This window comes from Lasiosphaeria miniovina, assembly GCF_030549165.1.
Source record: "Lasiosphaeria miniovina strain SMH2392-1A chromosome Unknown B0T26scaffold_6, whole genome shotgun sequence".
In the NCBI taxonomy this organism is placed as follows: domain Eukaryota; kingdom Fungi; phylum Ascomycota; class Sordariomycetes; order Sordariales; family Lasiosphaeriaceae; genus Lasiosphaeria; species Lasiosphaeria miniovina.
This window is the reverse complement of record NW_026848225.1, coordinates 1,173,641-1,199,095: the sequence shown is the minus strand read 5'-3', so window position 1 is coordinate 1,199,095 and position 25,455 is coordinate 1,173,641. Positions and strand designations below refer to the sequence as shown.

At 52.3% G+C, this 25,455-nt stretch overlaps 6 protein-coding genes across 6 annotated transcripts; 4 read left to right on the top strand and 2 right to left on the bottom strand.

Annotated features, from left to right (window-relative positions):
- Nucleotides 1-2,266: 2,266 nt before the first annotated feature.
- Nucleotides 2,267-3,123, top strand: B0T26DRAFT_678761 (uncharacterized protein; the record flags this gene model as incomplete). Its single annotated transcript, XM_060440271.1, has 3 exons — nt 2,267-2,719; nt 2,903; nt 2,978-3,123. The coding sequence occupies 3 exons, from the start codon at nt 2,267-2,269 to the stop codon at nt 3,121-3,123; spliced, it is 600 nt and encodes a 199-aa protein (XP_060292623.1).
- Nucleotides 3,124-5,908: 2,785 nt separating this feature from the next.
- Nucleotides 5,909-7,484, top strand: B0T26DRAFT_721172 (uncharacterized protein). The gene has a single exon (XM_060442524.1). The coding sequence runs from the start codon at nt 5,983-5,985 to the stop codon at nt 7,042-7,044; it is 1,062 nt and encodes a 353-aa protein (XP_060292622.1). The 5' UTR covers nt 5,909-5,982; the 3' UTR covers nt 7,045-7,484.
- Nucleotides 7,485-8,134: 650 nt separating this feature from the next.
- Nucleotides 8,135-10,370, top strand: B0T26DRAFT_805064 (uncharacterized protein; the record flags this gene model as incomplete). The annotated part of the gene is made up of 3 exons (XM_060447145.1): nt 8,135-8,897; nt 9,032-9,368; nt 9,414-10,370. The coding sequence occupies 3 exons, from the start codon at nt 8,135-8,137 to the stop codon at nt 9,985-9,987; spliced, it is 1,674 nt and encodes a 557-aa protein (XP_060292621.1). The 3' UTR covers nt 9,988-10,370.
- A 235-nt stretch (nt 10,371-10,605) lies between these two features.
- Nucleotides 10,606-13,219, bottom strand: B0T26DRAFT_785242 (uncharacterized protein; the record flags this gene model as incomplete). The annotated part of the gene is made up of 4 exons (XM_060446769.1): nt 10,606-11,625; nt 11,781-11,810; nt 11,840-12,753; nt 13,141-13,219. 4 exons carry the CDS (start codon nt 13,217-13,219, stop codon nt 10,606-10,608), a joined length of 2,043 nt encoding a protein of 680 aa, XP_060292620.1.
- Nucleotides 13,220-20,527: 7,308 nt separating this feature from the next.
- B0T26DRAFT_874423 (uncharacterized protein) lies at nt 20,528-21,621 on the top strand. Its single transcript, XM_060448035.1, has one exon. It carries the CDS (start codon nt 20,585-20,587, stop codon nt 21,422-21,424), a length of 840 nt encoding a protein of 279 aa, XP_060292619.1. The 5' UTR covers nt 20,528-20,584; the 3' UTR covers nt 21,425-21,621.
- Nucleotides 21,622-23,804: 2,183 nt separating this feature from the next.
- On the bottom strand, nt 23,805-25,238 carry B0T26DRAFT_678755 (uncharacterized protein; the record flags this gene model as incomplete). Its single annotated transcript, XM_060440270.1, has 3 exons — nt 23,805-24,213; nt 24,351-24,780; nt 24,995-25,238. The coding sequence occupies 3 exons, from the start codon at nt 25,236-25,238 to the stop codon at nt 23,805-23,807; spliced, it is 1,083 nt and encodes a 360-aa protein (XP_060292618.1).
- Nucleotides 25,239-25,455: the final 217 nt, after the last annotated feature.

Sequence of the window (25,455 nt, the reverse complement as noted above, 5' to 3'; positions counted from 1 at the left end):
CCCGGGGTGGCTTGGCTCTTGGCTTCCTTCGTCTTTAGCGCATTGGAAGCCATCGCCAAGGGTCCAAAACTACTCATCGGATGGCAGATTTGTGACGTGAAATAGAGTAATGGAAGTGAATTTGAGAAAGTCGTTTTTTTTTTGCCAAAGAAAACGTAGTCGTTTAAGTTTAACAGGGTTGCTGTCACTCGGTTGGGGGTTATTGGCTTATAGGCTCACGTGTTCTCTGGATTCGCGAGGGGTTCGTGCGCTGAGAAATCATATGTGGCTCAGCCCTTTCCAGCCACACAGCAGCGCCACGACAGGGTGTTTCTCTCCGCTTCATGTCCAACTCCGTTCCTTCCTTCTTAGACTTAGACTCACCCCATGATCGACAGTAGGTAGGAATACCTACCAGGTAATTACATGAGGTATACAGGTAAGTGATATCTGATTTCAGATTAATTGCACATTAGTTGACAATTGCACATCAGTTGACTCCACACACAAACTGTTTTAGCTAAATCCCCAACGATTCGCAGATCAAAGTGAGCGCGCTGGAGGATTCAATTATTCAAATCTCCCGTCAAAATGTTTGGCTAGGTCCTAGGATAATTAGTTACTGGTGCAAGTGTTGGTGCAGGGCCCAAGCACACAAAAATTAGTATGGGAAGAGTTCTGCTCCAAATACGCGGGTTTCAACTCGGGCGTGGTTTCCTGGCGGTCTATCGGCTACGAATTGGGTGATTGGTTCTCCCCGTGAGATTCTCAGCATGACTGGCAACTGATTATAGCTGCTGATTATTAATATCATATTACCTTTCTCGACCTCTCAACTGGATGGGCCGGTGAGCTGTAAGGCTGTTTGTTGTTGGCCTGTCAGCTGACTCAAGGTCCAGTCGTGTTTCACAACTAATCTCGATATCGCTTGGTTTGACTAATTGGGAAATTTGTCGCTCTAGGCTCCCGATATGGTTAAGTCGATGCAAATCTCCGTCAAAATTGAGCATGCTCAAACATTGCACGACAGGCCGAAGTTATCTAAATTCTCAATCTCGCCTCAGTGGCCATAATTGACTTGGGGATCCTATTTTGCCCCTCTCTGAGCCAAGCGCTCCGGAGATCGGGTAGTTGCGTCCCAGATACTGAATCCGTCCAGAGTGACGTCCCAAACACCCGGACAAAAGATGAATCTGATATTTTTTTATCTCATACCACGGAATTTCGAAGCGGTCGAAATCCGCAACACGGTCAGGAACAAAACGGCCAATTATAGGCATGATATTGACGATGACTCCGAAACAAAAAAAAAACTGCGGGACTTGCCTTCTGGGAGAGCCGGGTTTGGAATGACTTGACCTTCGGGAAAGATTTTCTCAATGACGCCACTCTTGTCCCCGACAGAGATGTGTACTACGACATGCACTGTTGTTTCACCATCACCTCGTCCGGCGAGATCAGAATTTGCACTTATGAACGGAGCAAAAATCATGCACGGCTCATGCTGCTACGAAAATGGGAAAAGGACAAAGAGAGGGATTATTGTGAGGATCCCAAATACCAACCGCTGGAAGACGAATTCAGGGGCAAAGTTGTAAAAGAGCAACTGACAGGCCACACGGAACTTTTTAAGCAAACTCACACCTTCCAGCAGACTATCCCTATCAACTTGGCCCCGAACCAAAGACTATATTTGATCATCGGAGGCTCCGACGAGGCACCCTCATCCGGCGCCATATTTTCATTTCATTTTGCCGAAAGATTAGCCGGCAAAAGCGACGAGTATGCGAAAAACCTTTTCCGACCAATCAAATACGGGCCCAAGAAGACGAAAGAAGAGCAGACCCGTGCGAGTCGGGGCTCAAATGCCCAGGACGATCAAATGAGAAGCGAAAACCGGCAAACCAACAATCAGAATCATCGATTCGCCACAGGCGAGCCAAATCAAGCTTTGCCAAGGCCCGGTTCCGTCTCATCCCAGGTCCACGAATGGGCACCAAAACCCATCGCCATCCCGAAACTCCCCGATTTTGAGGCTCTTGGCGGACACGGCATAGCTGGCTCTCGTAGGGATATACCTTCGACCGGCTCCAAGACCCAAACGACGGAAAGAGACAAGACAAGAGCAAAGCCAGCAATCAACCGACCAGATAAGCCCCTCGACACGGACTAATTCAATCGGGCTCCACTGAAGCCCGGTTCCATATCGTCCCAGGTATACGTAGGGGCACAAGCAACCGCTGCCGACCCGCAACTCCCCCAAGTTACACGCCTTCGTGGACCCGGCATGCCAGGCTCTGATTGGGATGCACCTGCAACCAAAGCCAAAGCCTTAGCAAGCCAAGGCAGAGTCTTGACAACTTCTCCGGGCTCAAGCACCTCAAGGCCCGTTGACAGCACCACAGCCACCGTTCAACTCCCGATACACTCCAAGCGCTCGCAGCACCCGGAGTCGACCGAGACCGAGAGTGTGTTGGGGAAGCGCGAGAAGAAAGAATTGCCTGACGTCGACTGGCGTGTGCTGAAACGGGAGAGACATGGCACTCTAGACCACGACGTGCTCATGCAGGGCCCCAAAGATGATGTCCGTGCCAATTACCGAGCCCCTTCCATCCGGGGCCCTGCTGGTCCTGCTTCCGGCCCGGCCACTTCCCACCCCCCGCAGGAGACAAAGGAAAAAGAGGTAGTCGGAACCATAGCGCAGCTGCTCAATCCAGCCCCGACTCCCAACTACCAAGAAGTAAGTTGAATAGGGGGGGGTTTAAGAAAATGAAAATATAGTTGGGATAGTTGGGGGAGGCTGCGGGAAGAAGGATTGCATGGTGCTTTGCATTAGAAATGATCTAAGAAAAGTGCCCTTTAAGAGGACCTAGTAAGCGCAGGAGATAAGAATAGCATAACAACGAAGGCGAAGGCTAGGTAGTGTAAGTATGAATCCTTGCCTCTCAGCTGATATCGGCCCGGGGGTTGGCACACTGCTGGCCTGTTGGTCTAACAGCTGCTGACTCGCTGTCGTCCCAGTCGTCCCAGTCGTCCCAGTCGTATTTCGAAACCTTGGGGTTGCGTGGCTCGATTACCTTAGCTCAGAACGATGTCGTTACGAGCCCCCGGATCAAGTTAAACTGCCATAAGCGGATCCCCTAGGAACGATGTCCGCGGGCTCCAGACCCTGTTTCGACCGCTATGCGATTGCGATTCCACACACACGATCTTATATCACTTAACCCCACACACCCCGTTTTCGCCCCATTGTCCAACAAATTGGTGCGTCCAGATTTGACAAGTTGCCGTTGCTGTACGGCACCGGTGGATGAAGCCTGTGGATGGCCAGTGTGGAAATCCTCTATTCGGGAGGCCAGTCAAACGTATGTTCAAACTGAGATCGCGGGCACACATGCGCGTGCAGGTTCCCAACTTCTCTAATTGCTTCGGTCCTCCACGTCGAAGCCAGCGGTGTGGTAAGCCAATGCTCACCTCAGATCTTGCAGAGAGCCGGCCAAGAGGAGAACCGGGCTGGCGAGCCCAGATTTGCAGCCCGAATTTGATATGATGTCAAGATGATATGATGCCAAGATGATAAGACCTAACTGCCTTTGGTAAATGATGGAAACCAATTCCACCTGATGTAACCTTCTGCATCCCTCCCGCAACCGGGGGGTCGGCTGGTCATCAAGGTCTAATCCAAACTCACACCATTTCAGCTGGTTTGGGTTCAGGCCTCGCAGGTTGCATCGAGTTGGATGCCGAAAACGGGCCACCGCGATGACAGACTCTTATTTGCACCGTCTTTGTGGTGCACCTTGCCGCCCTGCTGTTTAATAATTATAGCAAGCAGTCTAGGTAAGCTACGGCAACAATGCAAATAAATATGCCCAGGACCCGTATTTGTATTTAATTTGCAAAGTGAGGCCATATTTGAGCTTTTCCAACATGTATTTGAGTTAATTGTTTTATTTACAAATATTTGACCGGCGCTGAAAAACAATATTCCGGCCCGTGTAAACCCCAGCATAGAAAAAACCTGCCAGCCGAGACGCCGAAAGCCAGCCAAAGCCATGCCGAAGCTTCAAAACAGGCCATATCGCCGCCAATTTAACAAGCACAATAGCTTGTTAATGGTATCGCTACTAATCCCGTGTCTTTGCAGTCCAACGATCAATTTGGCCATACTGAATAGCCTCTCGCAGTCTGAAGACATGGCCGGGATCGAAAGAAGGTCAAAGGCCATTCGTGATAACTGTGGAAAGCCGTCTTTATTGTCGGTCCACCAAGCTAGAATGTCATCAACAGGCTTGGTACTTCACAATCCACTTGTCCTTATGCCCAGGGTGCAGAATCATCGAGACCCAGTAAACCAGTGTGATTTCCAACCTCTTGATGTATTTCTTGAGCTTCGCAATTGAGCGATCAAGGCTTTGAGCCAGGAAGGCCTCACTTTCGCCGGCCAAAGGAAGCTCGGGCGCGGCGGCAGGCTCGGGGCGTAGCAGGCGAATATTAACGGCGAGCCGGGGGAGTTCGGAGGACTGTCGGAAATGGAAAAGGGACTTCCGGGAGGACTCGTCATCGTGTTGACAGGTCGGAATGGCTTCAGTTGCGGTAGAAATGCGGGCTTTCGTAAGTATGGTGGTGTTCAGAAAGTTGTTCAGAGGTTGCCAGGCAAATGCAGGATTTCGCCTGGAAAATCCACTTTTTCCTGGGCCGGTAACCCACTGTTGGCACCCCGAACCCAGGAAAATGGGCCATATTAAATGGGCCCACATATGTCACGTATATTTACGGATCTACGGCTTCATATTTGTATTTAATTTGGTCCTTTTTGACCTATTTGTGTTTACCTACATTTGTATTTGCTATGTTTGCATTACCGTATTTGCATTGTTGCGAGCGCTGAGCTACGGAGTCCTTGCCGCTCGGTTCTCGGCCCCTACAGCGGACCTAGTTCAATCCGGGCGTGCTTTGGTCGAAGCTCAAACTCCCCGCGCGTCATAACTGGATTCATTCCAGAACATGGCACTGACATATCCATCAATCGGGCCAGGTTCTCACTCGTTCAAACAGGTGTGGGGTGTCGAGGTGCTTTGTGTTGCACAATACATGCAATAAAAGTTCCCATTTTCCCCGCTCGAATGCTTCTTTTTTTCTTCCTTCTGATTATATTTGCTTACTCCTCTCTCTCTTCTTCCATGCCCGAGACAAAAACCAACGCCACCGTTCAAAGCTCTCCTGTCTGACCCCGTTAGACTACCCCCATCAAATCTTAGCACTTCAGCCTCGTAGGGGTCATTTTTTAGTAATGGCAGACGGAGGAGTTTCCAAACTGCAACCACCGTCTGCGGTGCTCCCAGACGGGCTTAGCGAGCTGTTTGTTATAACTCCAGCCAACCCGGAAGCGGAAAGGATCTTGGCGCACAATCGTGACCAGGGGGGGCCAAATGGAGGGCTTCTGCGACAGGCGAAAGCGGCCCCTACATCAGCATCGATGAAAAGTTCCTCCAAGACAAGCTTACTCGTGTCAAGTCTCTTTCGGTAGAGCTGTCGGGAACTGCAAGAAAATTAGAGAGCCTGATATCTTTTGGGGCCGGCTTAGAAAACGACGTCCATCTTCCCGCGGTAAAAAGCAACGCTGGACTTGAAGGCAACAAAATACAAGCATACCATAGCCAGCACTGCTATTTATTCTTCGCCCCTGCCGGAGAGCTTATGCTCAAAGACGAAACTGGGGAAGATTCAAGGACAATGCTTGAATGGCGCAGGAGCGATGAAGAGGTATCCGGGGATTCCTATCAGATTAGCCACATGCCAAGTCACGTGGTTGACCCCGGTCGTGGCGCCGATCCACCGCAGGGTGGGGGGGCTGGTGCGCCACAACAGAGACTTCTAGAAGAACGGGCGAGAGCCAGGAATTAAAGGAACACACAAGAAACACACAATTGAACCTACCCAACCGTGCAACTGGCTAAATCCAACAATTCCCAACAGGACAAAGAATCACGCGACCATGATATGGCGACTTGCCTTCGTTCCTGGAAATATAACCCCGGGCAATGCCATCGGGTCGTTCCTAGGCTGCCCACCGAGGAAAAGTTATTTCTGCTCATTGCATTTGGCGAAGATTTAGCCTCCAAGGCCGCATTCAAGTTGCAATGGAGCGAGCAACTTGTCAATAGGCTGCAGAGCTTCGAGATCCAAGCGCTGCTCGGCAGCATCGCCAGACTCCTGAATTCTGGTGTAACGGCCCCCGCAGACTCTACAGGGAATATGTGCGTTTACAAGGGCTACAGACTCTGCCGCAATACGTTCGCCACGGTCGATCAAGGGCCCAATCTACGTACAGGGGCTCTCCAAGCTTTCAGAGCATTAAGATTACCAATCGCCACCTTCGAGGATGTTGGCGCCGCAGGGGTGACTTTCGAAATCGAAAAAGATGTTAGTAAGAAACTTTCAGATGATAATATAATCCCGTGTCTGGATCTCGAACTAGACGTCCGCGGAGACTGCAGAATCCTATGGACCTATTACCCAGTCTATGACGGCACAGTCACAGACTTGGTCAAGGATCAAAAGCACGATTGCTTATCGCCAAAGGCGCACGGTTACCATTGGTACGGCGACTTGGTAACTTGCATCTCGAGTGCTGAGGCCTACCTCAAAAGACAAGGAATCACCCACCACTGCATCAGGCTAGACAATATATTTTGGAACTTTGTTATGAGGAAGGGCGGGAGAAACATTAGAAAATTTGTTCTCGGGCCCGGGGATTATGGCTTGGCCGACGACCTTGCATCTCGAGCCAGACAAGCGCCCAAGAAGGACAAACACAACTACCACTTTGCGCCCGAAGTGGCACTACACGGCAAGATTGACCAGCGGTCCGAAATGTTGTCGGTAGGTATCTTGTTCGGCGAGGTGCTGGGTTACTGGTGCGCAGCCGAGTACGCGAACCTGACTACGAGCGACGTCATAACCAAATCCGGGAACCTCAACAGTATGAAGTATCGCGAGAACACTACGATCAAAGACGGGCTGGGAAACAACACCCCGGGCTGGGAAACAACACCCCGGTAGATCCGTGGTGGGACATGGTGGAGTCCTTCAGACTGGACAAAAATCGCCTCACGCCTCTCCACAGAACCATGCCGCACAGCAATCCCGATCTTCAGCCCACGGCACCCGAGCTCCCCGTTCTAGTCCAGGGCAGCATCAAGAAAGAGGAACCCGGGACCGTCTTTGAGGTCGATCCGCCTCGAGATCCAGCACCTGCCGGCACTCTTTTCAGGCCAATTGTCACCAGCAAGAAGGCCGCCGCAGCTGTTGCAAGACCGGTGCTCTCTGACTCTACAAACCTGAACCTTGCGTAGCGCGGCCCCGCTGAGCCCGGCGCGGTGGGCGAGAAGCGCCAGAGGGCCATGACCACCAGCGCTCCAGAGAGACCTGCTCCCAAACGTGTAGATATAGCCATGACCACCAGCACTCCAGAGAGACCTGCTCCCAAACGTATAGATATAAGCAACTTCATCTAACATGATCCCAAAAAAATTTAGTCACATTGTGTTACGCTATTTCCTCGGGGTTATATAGGTAAGGTAAGGTAAAGGCAGGCAATGTAGGTAATAAGGTACCTACCTATTCAAGCTATTAAACGTAGAGCCCCATTTTGACAGGACTTTCTTTCTCGTTTTTGTTATTTCTGCATTTCGCTCTGGAATTTGGCATCAATGGCGGGCAGCTTCCTTATTGATGTCTGTGTTGTGCGATTGTTCTTATGATTAGTTAAATGGTTGGGAAATTATCCTCTGGTCTGGCGTATGTGAGCTTTACTCTCTGATTCCTTTTGTCTAAATACTTTACTTTTCTCTTTCTCGTCGCTTTGTATCTGGATTGCCTCTTTTCTTTTATCCCTTGCGATTCCCTCTTCGTGACATGTATGCGCTGGGTGGTGGTAGGGTTAGGGCTTGCCCCGTATTGAGAGCTTTGAAGCCCAGGCTTAAGTTTACGCTAAGGAACATAAGGCAGGCGCCTAGGTAGGGAGGCACCACCTACCTTCGGTTGCCTTTTGGCAGCCTAGTGTTTAGACCCATTTACCTTAATTAACTACTCCAAACCCCACCGAGAATGCTCTAGATCTCCAACTTAACATTTCATTCTTCATTCCACTATGGAACAAGCGAAGCCGGGCCTTGTGCAGCTCCCTCGCCACATACTTCGTCACATACTTCGTCACATACTAGTCCACGCCGGCGTAGCACGGGCTGATGGCCGGCCGTATACCTACCACTTGGACGGGCCCAGAGACTGGAGCAGTTTTGACTTTTGGAGCAGCTTTGACTTTTGGAGCAGTTTGGACCCGCCGCCCGCGCGCGACTTCGCCGGCCTTCTGCTCTCTTGCCGCGCCCTGCACCACGAAACAGCCGCCCTTCTGTACTCAGCCAACCGCTTCGTCATCTACTACTCGCGCCCAGGTTCCTTCGGCCGTCTTCGCGCTCTGTCGCCAGTCGCCCTCGCCTCTCTGACCAGTCTAAAGATCGTTCTTAACAGATTCCTAATCCGCCACTGGTTTGACATGGTACATTTTACCCCTAGAAGCTACGATCTACACTACGACAGCGGCGCCTCTTGCTACCTTGACTTTGACGAACTCCTCGGTGGCTCCGCAAATCACGCCAGCCGGCAGTGCCGCATACTGCCCCAAGACCAAGTTGGTCCTCTGTTGGCCTTGGACTCGACGTTGCCGGCCAGGGCTGCAGCCCTGGCCATGCTGGCCGAGTTCCACGATGCCGCGGCTTTCATGTCGTCCCGTGTTGGCGTCGGACACCTTGAGCTTGCCTTGGTCTGCGACATCGACCCGGGCCACGAATATGCCCTCGAGATAGCACATCTCGCCGTCGAAGCTCTTGCCCTCTTCCCACCCCTCAGAGCCTGTCATGTACGGCTTGCAAAAACCCCGAACCGCCCGCTCCAGCGCCTGGCTCGACAAGCCGTCATGCAAGCGCACCCTAGTGCCAAGCCACCTCTCTCGAGCCGGCTAACAGTAACACCTCGTCGCCTCTAACAGGTCTTCCTGCCGAGCTGCATGTTCGCATCTTCGAATATACCGACTTGGTCGCCCCCCAGAAGGAAGTCACGTACAGCAGAGAGGACCGCGGCTACCGAGTCTGCCACGCGTTGCATGAAGCCGGGTGCCCACTCGACGACCCCGATATGAATGTCGACTGTTTCTGCCGCCGCCGGCACGCCGCCTTCTCCGTTACCTGCAGCTGCTGGGCTCCCCCAACCGACCTGTTTCTCGTCTCCCGTGCCCTGTGCCGCGACGCCCAGTTCGTCTTCTTCTCGACGAACCGTTTCGTCGTCCACGACTCCAACGCTACCGAGGACACGCATATACTCGCTGGGTTGCCCAGGCCTCCCTAGATCCCAGACGGTGACACAGCCACCAGCAGCACCGTAGTTTGTCTCTACCCATTTGGCCGCTTCGCTGCGTCAGAGTTCCTCAGGGACGTGGTACCCACACACTGCCTCGCCCACCTCCGCTTCCTCGAGCTGGTTTTCCCCGCCTACGAACCCGACGTCTGGCTGCATTGGGAACACGCCTCGCTCCAGGACTGGCGCGCCGCCCTCTTCTGGGCCCGGTCCAAAATCACCGCGCCCGCGCTTACCGTCCGCATCCTCATGGGCGCCCCTAGAAAAGCTTGCAGCCGCGGGTACTCACACGACGACCAGGTCGCCAAAGTCCTCAACGGATACGAGTGCATCCTGACCCCGCTCAGACAGCTGGTCGCGGGCGGCGAAGGCCTGCGAGCCCTCCATGTGCAGCCGGCACACCCCTGGCGCTGGACCCGTGAGGCGCTCGACGTGTTTCGGCACCCCGACGGCGTGAGACTGATGGATGAGCGGGCGGGTGAGGCTGACCGCAGCCTCCAAGAGCGCTACGTGCGAGGCCTCCTCCAGCGCAATGATGCAAGCGCCGCCGCCCGTGAGCGCAGCAAGGCCGAGCCGAGCCAGAGCGCTTAGCAGTGATAGGCCAAGGACAGCAGCTACTATAGTGGCCCACTGATTCGACCTCACCCAACAGTCTAGCAGAGCTGTCAAGTAATTACCGCATAAACTATGAAGGTGTATGCTGGGCGCTTCTGACGACTACATCGCGCATCCAAAAGAACACCCCTCGCGGTTGGAACCTGGTCTACTGTCTTTTGGCCAGAGAAAATTCGACACCTCGCAGCGGACGGATTATTACTAGTACCCGTGGATTGGCTCGTTGCCTCGGAGTCTTTTTTTCTTTTCCATTTTGATTTTCAGACTTGGACTGGCGTTTGGAGACGTGTATACAATGATAGCCGTGCATTTTCACAAGGAAAAAGGCACAAATGAATGCACTGGTCTGGTGATCTCAATTCATGGCAAAAAGACGTGATTTCTGACGAAAGTTTAAAAGAAAGAAAGCAAGGAGCGATGCTGACCTCTGATTAGATGGAGAGTGGGCCTCCCCCCACCTTGTATGAAGCAGGCTGGCCAAGAAAAAAAAAGGAAACAACTCCGACCCAAACGGGAGCACGCATGATGACGGCGGCTCAACTAGTGACACACCGCCTTCTCCTCCCTCTCCAAACCCAACCCCACGGATTCTAGTTACTCGTCTACGTCCATGGCGTCATCCGGCTTCGTTTCCTCGGATAATTTTCTCGCGGCTCGAACAAGACGAGGAGGAGGGATTGGGCCAGGGGATGGGGCGTCGCCAGGTCGCCCCTTCGCTGTTGTCACTTTTGCTGTTGCTGTCGCTGGTGGTGTTGGTGTTGGTGTTGGTGTCCTTGCTGAGGGGCCGCCCCGCTGCGAACCGCCCCCAGTGATCGTCGCCGCGTGGGGTGCGGACTGCCTGCTGGAATTGGATGATGTCTGCGGCCGGGCGGTGGTGGTGGTGGTAGTGACGGTGGAAGCCTTGCCAGTCGCCTGCTGTGCTCGCCCGCCGGCCCCCCTGGCAGTTTCTCTTGTTGGGTCGAGCTCGAACAGGGTCTTGAGATCATGGGCATGTTCTCTCGCAATCTCGAGCATTTGTGCTGCCGTTGGGCGCTTGCCAGGCAGCAGCCTCAGCATAGCTCCAACCATAGCCCCTAGGCAGCCGCTTTTGACGAGGAGGTCAATCCGCCGCAACCAGGGCGACTTGTCCTCCTTCTCTTCGTAGTTGCTAAAGTCTAAATCGAACCCCTTTCTGCTGCAGTAAGCCTTGAACCGTGAGAGCTCCCAATCCCACGGCGTTTGATCCTGCAATGGAATTTGGCCTTGGACCTGGGCGAAAAGAAGACCGGCCCGCCATATATCCGATTTTAGTTCTGGCCCAAGTTTTGCTCTTTCTTCGGGCGCCAACATGAAGTCGTATTCCATCTTCGTATCTGAGGGATACTCAAACCCTCTTTCGTTAGCCCCCTGACCAGGACTGCTGCCATCTTTCGAGCCAGTTTTGCCTCCTTTGTTGAGTGAATAATAGTCTCCAGGGCCAAGGAAGAACTTCAGCCTTCTCTTATCGTTGGGAGAGATGGTAAAGAATATATTTTGAGGTTGCATATTGCGGTGGACGATATTTTCCCTCGACAGGTACTCTAGCGCGCTAGACACGTGGTGGACCAGGTCACCCGGCCAGCAGGGGTTGATATTCTTTCGAAAGTTAGAGGCCATCAGGTCTTTAACATTACCAATACAAGGCTGAAATATGGTCCTATGGACGGTCTTATTGGGGCTCGATTCCTTAAGGTTAAGGATATTACCCTGTAAGCGCTCTTGATCAGCAACGTGACTCTAATTCCACTTACGGAAGCGGCTGCAGCATGACTCTGGTTCCACTAGCGGAAGGGGCTGCAGCATCACCTACATGGGATACACCTCTCGCAAGTCTTCCATCCGAATCTAGTTGTTGGGTCCAATCCCTGATTTCCTTCACGCGTTTGGGGGGCATGTCTTCTTCCTCCCTTATAATTTTTCGTTCAAGGGCGACAAAGACTTGCCCTGAGAGCACGTGGAAGTAACTAAGAACTTCGCCGTATTTGCTCCTGGACTGTGTCGGGTATTTGTAATACTTCCCCAACTCAAACTTGTCCACTGTCGTTTGGTCCACTTTTGGCTCAGGACCTAGACTTTTCGAGGCTCTAATTAGTCGCAAACGGGCCATGACCGGATCTGCAAGGAACTGGGGCCCCCATGTAATCGTGAACAAGGCTCCCCGGTTGTCCTCAAGGTGGCCTCCGATACGAATGCATATCTCCTCAATAGCCTCGGGCGGCCAAAGGCCATTGCTGGCATGCTCAAGACCGGAGCCCACCCTCGGGATAAGTAGTGGTTGATGTTCGTCGTCCGAGAATCTCCTGGGCTTTGACTGACCGTTGTGAGTTGTGCGCTTGTAGAGATCGACCTCTCCAGGATTCCCAGTCAAATTTACTAGCGTAAGCTCTCCCATCCGTCCTGTTAGGACGAGGGATAGCTGGCGATCGTGGTACTTTCTATTGATGTTTTGATGTGCAGTAATGCCAGGGCCCTTTTCACTTGCTAAACTCGCTCCGCCCGGGAGCAACACATCGTTGTCTCGGCTTGTTCCGATGGAAAGGAAGGTCTCTGGCCTTGCCGGTTCCACGGAAAGAAAGGCCTCTGCCTTGTTCGGGTCCGCGGGCTCGAGCACATCTACACGGATGATGAAATTCAAGCTCGCTGTTTTGCTTTCAGGACCACCATTGAAGACCGTATCGTCACTGTTGTAGGCTTTGATTCTTGGGTTTCCGATCCTCATGTTCTCTATGCAAATGTTTCGCGCCTCTTTATTTTGTGGGTTGAGGTAAAGCACAGTGCTGTGTGGAAGCAATTTAGGAAACCATAAAGATAGATTGGTATCTACCGCCTTGGTTGTGCCGACATCCGCCATTCTGGCGTCGTTGAAGCGGATTAGGTGATACTTGTCTCGGGAAACTGCGGGAGGAGGAGGTGAAGAGATGTCACCGACGGTATGTTGCGTCTAAAGCGGTCTGTACTGCACAGGGCCGTTGAAATAACCAGCCTCAAAGTTCGGGAATTGGGGAAAGTCCTTGACCGAACGAAAGCGAAGAACGCAGGTGCCACTACGTAATTTAAAGGAAAAGCAGAAAGCAAGAAGAGCAAGTGAGATTCATCATCGCCTACACTTACCCGGCAGTGCGGTCTCATCGGGCTCAGCCATGCAGGTTAAATGATGTGATCGGGCCTGAGCACGCGGTCTAATCGGCATCGCGGTTTCGAGACATGTTTCAGAAAGATACAAAGGTAGATGTCAAGGCGACATGGGAAATGGTTGTGTGTCTGAAAGATGGGCCGTTTCCGGCCTGGAGCTGCGGCCATGGCGCGGCCTGAAACTAGAGAGCATCCAGTGAATGGAGCAAAGGAGGGAGATAAAGAGGGAGAGCCAGAAGATGAAGGACCTATGCACACATTCTGGCCAGTGCGATCATATAGTTGGCTGAATTGTGAGACGTCGGAAGGTTCCCCTCGGGTTGGGGCATTGTCAGCAGTTTTGGTGTCAGTTAGAATGGCGCAAACGAAGTTGTTCCAAGATAACACTATGTCCGATCATCGCCTCCCCGGGCTCATGAATACGCAGACCGCGCAAACCGCACAAACCGCGCAAACCTTTCCCTCCGTGAGAGCGTCAGGTAGGAAGTCACCATTACCCCCCAAAAATTGAGAAATTGGGCTGAGCAGAGCATTTGCGGTTTGGAGGCGGGCGAACACAAGGTGATAATTGAAATATACCTAATATGTTCCAGCCCATTGTGCACCGCTGTTGGGAGGCTTTAACGAACACCGCTCCCCATATCTTGGACTTTTCCTCCTCATTTGGTATTGACGGTTGGATGAATAAAAGTGAGAGGCTAAATCGGTAGGTGCCTGAGCCAACAGCGATTATGTCTGACGGCTGGCTGACCCCAGCTCGCCGGTTCTGACTTGGATACCTATTCAGGATACCTACCCAGCCCTGAATCTCACTATTGAGTCGCCCACGTCAGTTCTGCCACGGCCGAATGCCGCCCAAATCTTTCATAAGCTGGCCAACGAGCCAAGTAACTATGGGCTGCCAGCCCGGTCTGCTGCTGACTGTTGTGTTCCATTCAGGCTACCGCTTATTGATTCTACTCAGACAGTAACCGCAAATGGTAAATGATAGACCGTGCTATCCCTGCTACTTCAGGTTCAATTTTGGTGAAAGGAAGTGGGACAGACGACTTGCGCCATAGGTGCCTTAATTTTGCCGCAGTCTAGTCCAACTAACGTAGCTCGTAAATTCCCCAGTGCAAGGGTCGTTCGTTTCGTATGTACTTAGTAACGCTCCTTTGCATGGGCTTTGGTAAAGCCAAGAGTAAGATGGGGGTCTTGGCGAGGGTGGCACAATGACGCCGCTTCCGAGTTCTCCGTTGTCTGGCGTTTGAATCTGTCAGGGCTCGGTCGGAATCGGGGACAGGTGCAAGCAAAAGTGGGCTGATTCTTCTGCTGGCCCTCACCCAAGATGACGTTGAAGGCGGTGCATTGTGAAGCTTGGCGTAATCAGCAAACCAACGACGTCAATTTCAAACCAAAGTTACGAGTGAGCAGGCGCACCAGTCGCTACCTTGAAAGGGCCCCGGTTCCGCCAAGGATTACCTCTCGCTCCTTGTTTTCAGCCCCTTGACTGTGTCTTGATCTTTTGCCCCCTACATCCAGGCCGCGCGATCATTGCACTTCAGGTTAGAGACAGCCCAGCACATATAAAGGGGACCGCCTGAGCCCAAGTTGGATGTTTTATTGTCTTGAATCTTTGTGCCTTGGGCTTGATCGCACATCCCCCGCTAAATCCTGCGCCTGTTGCGTTGCAACATTTGTCTTATTCATGACGTGTTTTGGCTACGGCTCGATCTAGGCTGAAACTGCCCACCCGTCATCCTGGCATTGGGCTAGACCATCATCGGCCTCTGCTATTGAGCTATAGTATCAAGATGTATCCGTCTTGGATCCTCAAAAGCTTCCGGGTAATACGAGAGAAACAGAGACCAAAGTCGGTCTCCTTAACGCCTTCAGCGATAACCCTGGAGAGACTTGGGAGGCAAATAACTGGATATATGACATTCTCGTTGGCAATGATCTGCATCCCAAAATACCGACGCTTCCGGTGGTGGACGTCGTACTTGATCACCTTGCTCAAGACAGCCTTTGGTTTCTTGCCGCCGCTGCCGCCGGCTGCTCATGGGCGCTATCGGTGTCGTGGCGCCCGATGACCGCGGATTTTCCTCCTAGATCGAGGTTGGCCTCGAAATCCGGGCGCTCGCTTGTTATCCATTGGGACTGATCTAGACAACGATATGCGTCCCTCCCGCCCATTGACTATATCGGGCCCGACGGCGGAAGACCGCCCAAATACCGCAAAAAGCAGCGTTCCTTTACCATAGAACCTGAAGAAAAGTTACTTCTCGTTGAAGATGAGAGCGGAGCAGATACCCAGACCAGGTTTTACTGTGTCAATACACAAGGCATGCGGGTCCATGACTTCACCTCGACTTGGGGTCCCAACGGAGTTCGCCGCAAAGAAGTTATTGGGTCGTCAGCGTGAGCTTGCGTGTATCCCTTAGGCGCCGCCTCGAGAAAGAAACCTCGAGGGCCGCAACATTCATCTTGATGTGGAATGGCGATGTTTCTGTTTCGCTAGTGAAACGATTAGCAGTCTCCTGTTCGCAAAGATTAACGCCAACTCTCGTGAGCGGAAGCATGAGGCCAAAGTCTGTCAAAGTCGAGACGAAGTCCAAAGAAGACAGTACTTGATAGGGAAAGCTGCAGTGGTGACCAAAGATGGTATAATTTGTATGGTGTAGAAGGTTGGAGGTGGAAAAGGGGGCTTGTGTGCCCTGCCGCGGGGATATGCCCCACGTAGGCGGCAGAATAGTACTGCCTGTACACACCGCTTCCTTGCCCGCCTTACGCTAGTCTATGGTGCTGATTATGTAATTATACAGTGGTGCTCGTGCCAAATGCACGTGCGGGGCCGTGTCAACAATTGACACGCGCAATTGAGGCCATTCCCGTATCAGTACTGTTAGCGGTAGTAATTAGCAAGAGCTTATCTTTTCCATCTTTCCTCTTCTCTCTACCTCGATTTATTATCACATTTAGAAAGGAAACAGTATCGGGTATAATTAGGATCTAATTACCATATTTTCTTTCCCGGCATGATTCTATCAGTGCCGTTCGATCCTTTAGCTCTTTACTATACCGCGACCAACCCTTGGTTTTGTTTATCTCAGTATGAGCATAGTGATTGTATAAACTGTTCAACTCTGGTAATGGACGGTCGTGGGAAATCTTTATCTAGGGAATAAGGAGGCAGAGAGGATCTGTGATCTCGCTTAGATGTTCAACACATTATCCCTGTGAGGGCCTGGTCCTCCAGGCCTCCCAGACGCTCTGACTAATCAGACGCCAGTTGGGTGGATCCACCCGACCAGCCAGAGCCCCACCTTGAGAGGTCCTGGAAGAATCTCGCGAGGGGAGGCTTTTGAGCTTCTTTTCCCTTTTCCCTTTAGTTTAGAATCTTCGTCTATAGCGCCCAATAGAGGAGTTCCGCCCTCATTCCAAGCCGGCCGTGACAATCCCTATAACTCGCTACAAAGTCGATCCGGAGGGAGTCGATGACCTGGTTAGCCTTGGTTAAAACAAACACGAGCCTTGGTTACAACAAACACGGCAAAGGTTTCGTGAACCCCCGTAGGAGATAAAAGGGATTGGTACCCGATATTGTAATCGGCCAAGATTTACGTTCCAAAATTACGGGACGCCCTGTTGTCTTTTAGGAGAAGCAGTGTAAACGACGTACGTCTCTCAGCGGATTCCTACATCGCACACGCCGGGTCTACCAGTGAGAGGCCCAAAGGGGGTCAAGGCAGGGTGGAAAGACAGGATGGTAGGAAATACCCTACGAAGTACCACAGACGGAACTGTTTCTTCAGAATAGACCCAGCCAAGAATGCTGTATTCCTTGAGGATGAGACAGGGCCACACGAAGCCCGGACCACGTTTTCTCTGGTCGTGCCACCAAACAAAGACAAAGATGGAAATTGCGGCGGGACGGATTCCAAGAATAGAGTCACGTCGAAGCTGGAGATAAGAAAAGCCCCGTACATGACCCCAGGACGAGGGACCCCCCGTAGACAAGCATAGGGAGTGGGAAATTCCTGTCGACAATACCAAAATGCTACACTTCAGCATTGGAGGGCACGCGAACAACCCCGAGGGCGCCGCGTTTACGCTGGTGTGGAGTCCCGAAGCTTTGATTCCAGAGAAGCGCGCCCAGCTTCTCAAAGATCTTCTCTCAAATGCTTGGACAAGAAGACGAATCCAAACCTGAGAGATTCCCCTGTTGTCCTGGAAGAACACGCCTCAGACGAAGAGGCAAAGAGCCCCAGGGTCGGCAGATAACAACAACAACCACAAGCGCCGGTCACTGTCCACGCGACAGCTCATCGTCCAGTAGGATCAAACGCTAATACAGTCGATCCTGCCGACAAAGAGACCCCGAAATCGGGAGGGGGAAGGCATCCCACGCCGCCTCCGAATGCTTTCAGCTCTCGGGCTGCTAAGCCGCTAGCGGCGGTCCCGGTCCCGACACCAGCAAAGGCAAAGGCAAAGGCAACGCCAACGCCAACGCCAAGTCCCACGCCAAGTCCCACGCCAAGTCACAGGGTGGCGTCTACCATGGACACCCGCACCGCCCCCCTCCACTCCAACACCCCATCACGAGCACAGAAGAAAGGGGCAGGGGATCTGTAATGGTGGTATGAGGACTGATTGAGGACCATTTTCAGATTAGTTAGAGACGCAAGGGCGGCTGGCGACCGAGCGCGAAGAGGGCCAAGAGAACCCCGGCCCGAGTAAAAGATAACGAAGCGGTTGGCCGAGTATAGAAGAGCGGCTGTTTCGTCGTAGAGGGCGCGACAAGAGATCAGGAGGTCGGAGCAGTCGCCAAACTCAAAGCTGCTCCGCTCTTTGCGCCCATCAGCACGCGCCACGCCGATATAGACGAGTATACGACGAAGGATCTGGCGAGGGAGCTGCACAAGGTCCGGCGTCGCTTGTTCCATCGTGGAAAATCACCTTGGGTGGGCGTTCGGAGCATTCGCATTTAAAGCTCGAACCAGGGTAAACTCTGACCCTATCGCGAACAAACTGAGCCTTGCCTGACCGGTCGAACAAGGCGGGTAACACATGGCGAAGGTGGAGGGCTCGGAGTTGCAAATTCTGCAGAGCACCTATCTGGTGTGACTAATTTCATCCCCACCAAGCCCATACATATCACGAGGAGGGAAACGCAAGAGGTGAAAGAAAAGGTGGCAGGTCGAAAGAACCGACACTAATTAAATAAAGAAGAAATGAAGGGGGAGGGGGGAGGAACAAAAGCATCCTTGAAAGACACGGGGTGGTCAGTAGGTACTCTGAAACACCCAGTCAAGCCAAGACAAGGTCATTTCCTCCGAGAACTCTGAAACGGCGTTGAAGGATGGTTACTCTTCCCCCCGTTGGTTTTTCTTTTCCCAATTCGGCCCCCCTGCCCACGAGCACGACATAACCAGCTGCCTGCAGGTTGGATGTTGGACGTTGAAGCCCAGGCTCGGCCACACTCAATTGACTGTGTCTGACCTTGGCTGACTGATCCTGGGCCTCGATTTGCTCTGTGGCGGTCGCCGATTGCCGCAAAATTATTGCATAAGCTGACTCGTGAGAGAACTCTCACAACCTGCCTGACGCAGTCCCATCCTTAACCCCCCACCCCCCTCTCCATTCCACTCACTGTCTTCTTGGCCCAACTGGCCTTTGACTTGCCTCCTTCGCCGTATATTACCATGTAGATGAGGCAGAGTGGCACCGAAATGGTCCAACACGCGAATATGTTACCCCACAATAATTATCACATAGTTTCAGTTTTGATAAGCATAAGCAGGGCAATAGTGTCAGATGGAATGGCCTAGAAGGTTCTGGAATCTATGGTGCGTAATCTTCGCCACTGGGTTTCGTCATGTAATTGCCACATAAGGAAGTATAAGAGAGAGAGTCTTTTGTGGAAAGACTGGAGGACGAGAATAAGAGCAATTCACTCTGGTGCACACAATCCTAGAAGTGCTGTTGCAGTCTGACAAATAGCTTGCAAGGCCTGGATGAAGTGTCGCGCATGTGTAGCGCCGAAATAGGAGCCGTAGAACTGCACTGAGAAATGCATGTATATTTGAAGGTTATTTTACAAAAGAGAAACTCCAGCAAGTAATCAAGGCACACAAAGGAGAAGGTACCCCGTGCAGGGTTAATATGAGCACTGCGGCGTAGTTTCAGGGGAGCGTGGCTCAGGTGCTCGCGAGCCACGCTGCTGCGCTCTGACAGGGTGCTTTTTGGCGATACAACCCCCATTTCAATCATTAAACATTCCATGTTGTTCGGGCCAGGGGCTGTTCCTTTTTTTCACGTCATGGCCCAGCTTGGCAAGTGGTTTGGTCACGCCAACAGCGCCAACAGCGCCAAGTCAGATGTGAATGATAGGTGCCTCATGTCCGTTCCCATTAGACCTCGCCTGGCGTTTGAACTCATTAAAATTGACCCTTCTCTTGCCCAGTTTCGCCAGAACCGTGCGGGCTCGGTCGGAATTGTTGACAGGTGAGAGCCAAAATCGGGCTGCTTCTGCTGGCCCCAGGACTTGAGAATAAGCGCTAAATCATGTCGCCCAAGATTACGTTGGGGGCAAAGCGTTCTGAAACTGTTGGTGGTCAGCGAATCAACCCTGTCAAGTTCAATTTCAAGACAGGGTTACGATCGAGCAGAGGCACCCGTAATTTGAAATGACGCCGATTACGCCAGGGATTTCCCCTCGCCCGTTCTTTCTCCCCGAATCTCGACTATGGCTTGACCTTTTGTTCCTCGAAGCCTAGGCCGCATAGCGGTTGCCCTTTCAGTTTGGAAGTAGCACATACCTATATTATTGAGGACTTCCCTCACCCAACTCAGATACTCTAGTATTATCGTACCTTTGTACCTCCCTCGGTGGTCCCTCCAATACAAGACTTTGAGATTACACTGGCCCCCGTTGAAGGCCACCTCTGGCGCACCTGTGTCTTAATTATAACGTGCTTGGCCACGTCTCGATCCAAGCTGAAACTCCCGTGATCCTAGCATCAGGCCAGACCGCCGTCATCCTCTGTGACTGCACTTCAACGAGACCACCGCGCTGTTGCGGATAGGTGACAGTGACAGACAGCATTGCCCTGTCTTCTGTGATCATTTTCTTTCCTATTTAACTGGACTTTCCTCCCTTTTCATCCTGTTGCCAGAATTCATCGGCATTCCTCCACATTCCAGAGCCACCCAAGTTCGCCTTCCCAACAGCTCTGTGTTCATTGAGTACCATACTACTGCCATATTTAAGCCCATAAAGCCAGTAATTATGTCCCAGGCTGCTCCGTCTAGACTATCCGATCTGCGGTCTGATGAGCCTCGAGGTCTCCCAAAAGATACTTTGTTCTTTCTCAGTCCACGGAACCAGGCCGCAGAGAGAATCTGCTATTACAACTGAGATACGAACCCCGAATTGCCCATGATTCACTACGAAATCAATAGCGCAAACCAGAAGGACCTTGATCTCGTCGAGTTCATAAACTTGAGGGGGGAAAGAGAAGACACCCCTACGAAACTTGCCATTGTCGTTGGCAAAGACTTGCAGCCCAAAAGACCAGGGTGCCTGTTATCCTTCGGGGTTGCCGGCGGCAACGACGTGCGTCTCCCACCCGACAACTATTACACCAAGGACGTCGCGAGCCGCAAGCTAGTCCAGAAGGGCAGGAAATACCACGACCATCAATGCTTCTTCACCATCGGCAGTGAGAAGAAGAGACCACTGTTGCTCCAAGATGAGACCAGAGTGTACTACCAAACGGCGTTCAACTACGTCGTGCCAAAAAAGGAGGGCGTACCGACAAGTGAGAGCTTGCACTCCCATAATATCGAGGCGTGTTCAGCGCCTGACCCGCCTAGCCGGGGCGAAATTCCACCACACGACAGCTCAAAGCTACGTTTGACCCTCGGGCGTCGCCCAGGGGACGAAGATTCCACGGGTGCATTGTTTTCAATAACGTGGAGCCCGGAAGCTCTTGTGCCCAAGCGACATTCCGAGATCGCCAATCTCCTCCTCGCAAAGATTCCCGCCAAGTCCGGCGAGCAGAAAAATGCGGTCGAAGTCAAGGTTAAGGTGGAGCCCGGAGCTGACAGTAGTACTAATAGTAGCAGCAGCAAGGGGACGAGCCTCCCGGTAGGAGCGGCAAAGCGCGCGGCGTCCATCGAAGTCCCCCCCGTCCCCTCTTCCCTTTCCACCACCGCCAAAGTGCCTGGAGTGAAGGTCCCAAGGACAGCAGTCCTGACTAGGGACGGGGAGTATTAGGGATGACATTGAGGCCGCCAAGATGAAATAATTCATTCTAGGGCCACTATCACATAATCGAGTCTTTTCTTTTGCCTTGTTTGCCTCTCCTATTCAATAACACCTCAGTCTCGGTTAGTATAAGGTAAGAAGAAAAAAAGGAGAAAACCCCTCGTTGGAAATCTCATTTGTAATCCGTTAATTATTCAAAATCTAGCTCGTTTCTCGTTTTCTCTAAGCTATGAAACAATGTGCTGGTCAATCAACATTCGCTTCATCATGCCAATGTTATCCTATTGCTTCGCTTAGGCTAAGTATGAAAATATCGCATACCAGGCACGCGAACGGTACGATTCCCCCTGTTTTATGAAAGGGGTTGTGTCAAGTACACTTTTCATCAAGTTTTGGACCAATTATTGACATTGCCAAGCACCGAGGTAGGTCTCAGGTTGCAAAATTGTACTATTTGCTACCTACAGCGTCTTTATCTGCATTGCCTCTCCCATAGCCAACCATCCCACTCAGTCCACCACCTCCCCGCACAAAAACCCACCCCTAAACCAATTAATCAATGGCAAGGAAAAGCATGCCTACACTCGAACCCGGGGCCACCGGTCTGCCGATTCTCCGCGTCGTGCAGACGAAATCCCCCTGGAAGCAGTATCCTGCATAGCACATGCCAATATTCTGGTAGCTGCTCTTGCCAGTGTCCAGGTGCGTCGGCACGACGGTGTACGGCAGCTGCGAGTCGACGGCGAGGCCCTGGGCGGGGAACCGCACGCTGCCGATGGCGTTGCACGCGTAGTCGAAGACGTTGAGCTGCGTCCACAAGCCGAAGACGCGCGTCCGCTCGCTGAGCGCGCCGAAGAGCGTCAGCGTGCAGCTCTCTGTCCCCGTCGACGTGCACGTCACTGCACACCCGGGAGCCGGCGCGGGGAAGCCGGCGCGAGGAGGAGGGCGACGGATGCTGCTGCGCGAAGTGGCGATGGAAGATTTGGTAATCAAGTGAATGCTAATATGCGGTGGCAAGATAAGTGTGTTTTCTTTGTGGTGAGAGACTTGGGTGCCGGATCGACAGGAGTGTAAAGAGAATAAAGGTCTTGGCTGGAAATGTCAAGTGGTTTACATACGTAGGAGACGCGCCCTTCAACTCGCCACCAGGTGATCATTCTTGATGCATCGTGTGTGTATTTCAGAGGATCTCGGCTGTGGCTCAAGACGCCAGGCATATTATCCTCCAAATAAGCCCGCCCCCATTAATCCAGCCGCTGGTGTTTAAGCAGAATGTAATAAGTGCACAGGCATACTTGGAATGTAGATTTTGAAGACAGTGGTAAAATAATTATGTTTGGGGGCCGAACTCGGAATAATCTATTCTAGGCAGATTACCTATATTTGGGGGCCGAATCAATTGGCCGGAAACTCGGCACAGACATACAGAGGGCATAGCCTGTAATTGGGACTAACGGAGGGCATTCCCTATTGTTTATTTGCGCTTTGTTCATGATGGATCAATAGGTGCCCCCTAGTTCCATGTTAGTAAGGTGTCTGCAGAGCTATATAATAGGAATGCAATATTGCAGTCTGACGAGTCATTAACATCCTACCACTCTTTATGGCAGCTGATAGTATTTATTTGTCAAAGCCACCTTACGAGGGCACAGTACTGCAATGGTTGGTTCCTTAATGCCTTCCACGGCTCATTTCCCAATTTTATTTCTAATTCCCACCAAAGATTGACGAGCGTGTAAAGTCAAGCTCCATGGAAAGGGTCTTCAGAAACGCCTTGTTGCTGCTGCCGTGGGTTTACGGTTCGCCCATCGCCGACAGTTCGACATGTGGAACACGCCGTAATCATTAGTTGTTGGGCCTCGGAACGACTTGTCGTGGAGAGCCCCGGCCCCCCGGCCCCGTCCGCCCCAGCCCCTCTCGGCAGCCTTTTTGTCGCTGACCCACTGGGTGTTCAATTTACTCCATGGTGCGGTGCAGCTAAAGAGGCTATTCTCTAGTGAACTCGGATTTTGACTTTCGTGCACCGCCGCCAGGTGGTTGGGACATTCTTGGAGCACCCCGCCTCTTGGCTGAGTCTTTGTCTGTCATTTTGGTGTTGTAGACACTTAGATAGCAGAGTGCGGCCACTTTCGGCCGTATATGAGAATTTAGAAGAGAGAAGACTAGACAGGGCGAGGAGGCTTGCTTCTTTATACACGATTACAGAATGTTAGCAATGGAGAGGTTCGATTGCGGTGGAGGGTTGCCAGTAAACTAAAAAGTCAATCCGTGACGGATGTCGTCAAAATAACTCCCATTTAACGTTAATATTTGAAGTTGGTAAATATGCTCATGACATGATTGGTGCATATTTACTTTCCAAAATAAAACAACCCCAACAAACTAGCGTTTAATTGTGTTCCCCGGTTTGGTCGGGAAATGGATCCCAGAGATAGTCTTCCAGTTGCCCTCCAGAATTCACATCGTCCCCAAAGTTACCGGGCCACGTGCCCCTCAGTCCCATGTCTCCGGACAAGGCGGGGATATGCAAGTCAGAAATCGGCATCTGATTACCTATCGAATGGCAGTTCTCAACACCGAGCTCCCCAAAAAGAGACATCATGTCGGCAGTCGGCATATTGCCGTCCTGGGGCACCAGATTGAGCAAAGAAAGGTCCGTCAGGCTCGACAAGACCACGCCGCTGTCAGTTTGCGAGCCGCCAGTGGTTCCGCGGCCCGATGTTTCGGACCGGGGGTGGTCGTCCTGGTCCCTGTTGCCGTTGGAGGAGCGTTCGGGCGCCATGCGCAGTGCCAGCAGTCTTCAATCAGCGCGTCCAAGCCGCTCAAGACGACCCGCTCAAGATACGATGCTATGGCCTGCTCTGATGTGGGGGCTGAGATCCCTTGCCCCTGGAGTTGGGCAACCAGGGCCTGAGTGCCTCGCAGTTGCACATACTCACGGAAGTTGCAGAAGTCGTCAGACAGCCCCTGGTCGATGTAAGGCGAACTCGGCCGCGCGTGTTCTGGGAACAACAGGTCCCAAATGGCAAACCACTGCTCTGGCGTCGACAGGTCCGCCCTGGACTTCTTGTGCAGCACTGCTTGCTGTTGATGCGAGATGCCGTGCTCGGGATCCCAATCCTTGTGCAGACATCCCTGGCCGGGCTGCTCATGGTGCTTCCTGTAACTATCCTCGCTGGGAAGGATTAATTTACAGCGCTCGCAGTAGATGGGCGTGTGTTTCCGGGCCAGGTGCTGTTTTATCCGGCTTATCTGGACAAACTTTTCCCGCCTTGAGCAGTCACGGTGCCTGTCGGGATCGAGCTTCCAAAAAATGGCAGGCAAGAGTCTTGCCACTTGGCAGATCGTGGCCACGCTTCGGTTTCCTGGGAGGTGGCATGCGGTCTCTGTCCTTGTTATTGCCGTCCTCTTCGTCGTTCTCGTTCCGTCTTGTCCTTTTGAGATTCGGCCCAGCAGACTCCTAGCTAGAGCCGTTTGTGCTTTGCCCTGCCACGTTGGATCTTGTTGAGCTTGAACCCCCATTTTGATATGATTCGTTGCTAGACGGCCCCTGAGAGCTCGTGCTATCGCTGGGCTCACCATCGGCCGTGGGGGAAGATTTACCGTGATCGGATTTTGATGAGGCTTTCGACGTTTCAGTCCTGTATTGGTCGAGCAGTTGACGTGCTGTCGTTCTCGCGACAATTGATAGGATGCCAGAGGGTTCAAGAGAAAACTCTTCTGGCGAGTCTGGAATTGACATCATATCCGGGTCCATAGATGTGGCAGGGAACACGGTGAGTAGGACTTGGGTTAGGGCGTTAAAGCTACCCTTGCTAGCCATCAGTGACACCACAAGCCCTTCCCTAGAGTGACTCGGGACGTTAGGATCGGAGTTTGCTTGGAGGGGCCCAAGTTGCGAGAAGCCACTTGACAGGTGAACTTTCGGACAGTTGTCGACGATGTGGCGGTAATTGTGAATATCTGTAGAGAATCGGGGTTGCGAAATAGTCGCACACCCGCATCTCTCTTCGTGAGAGGGGAGAACGTGCCAGAGGCAG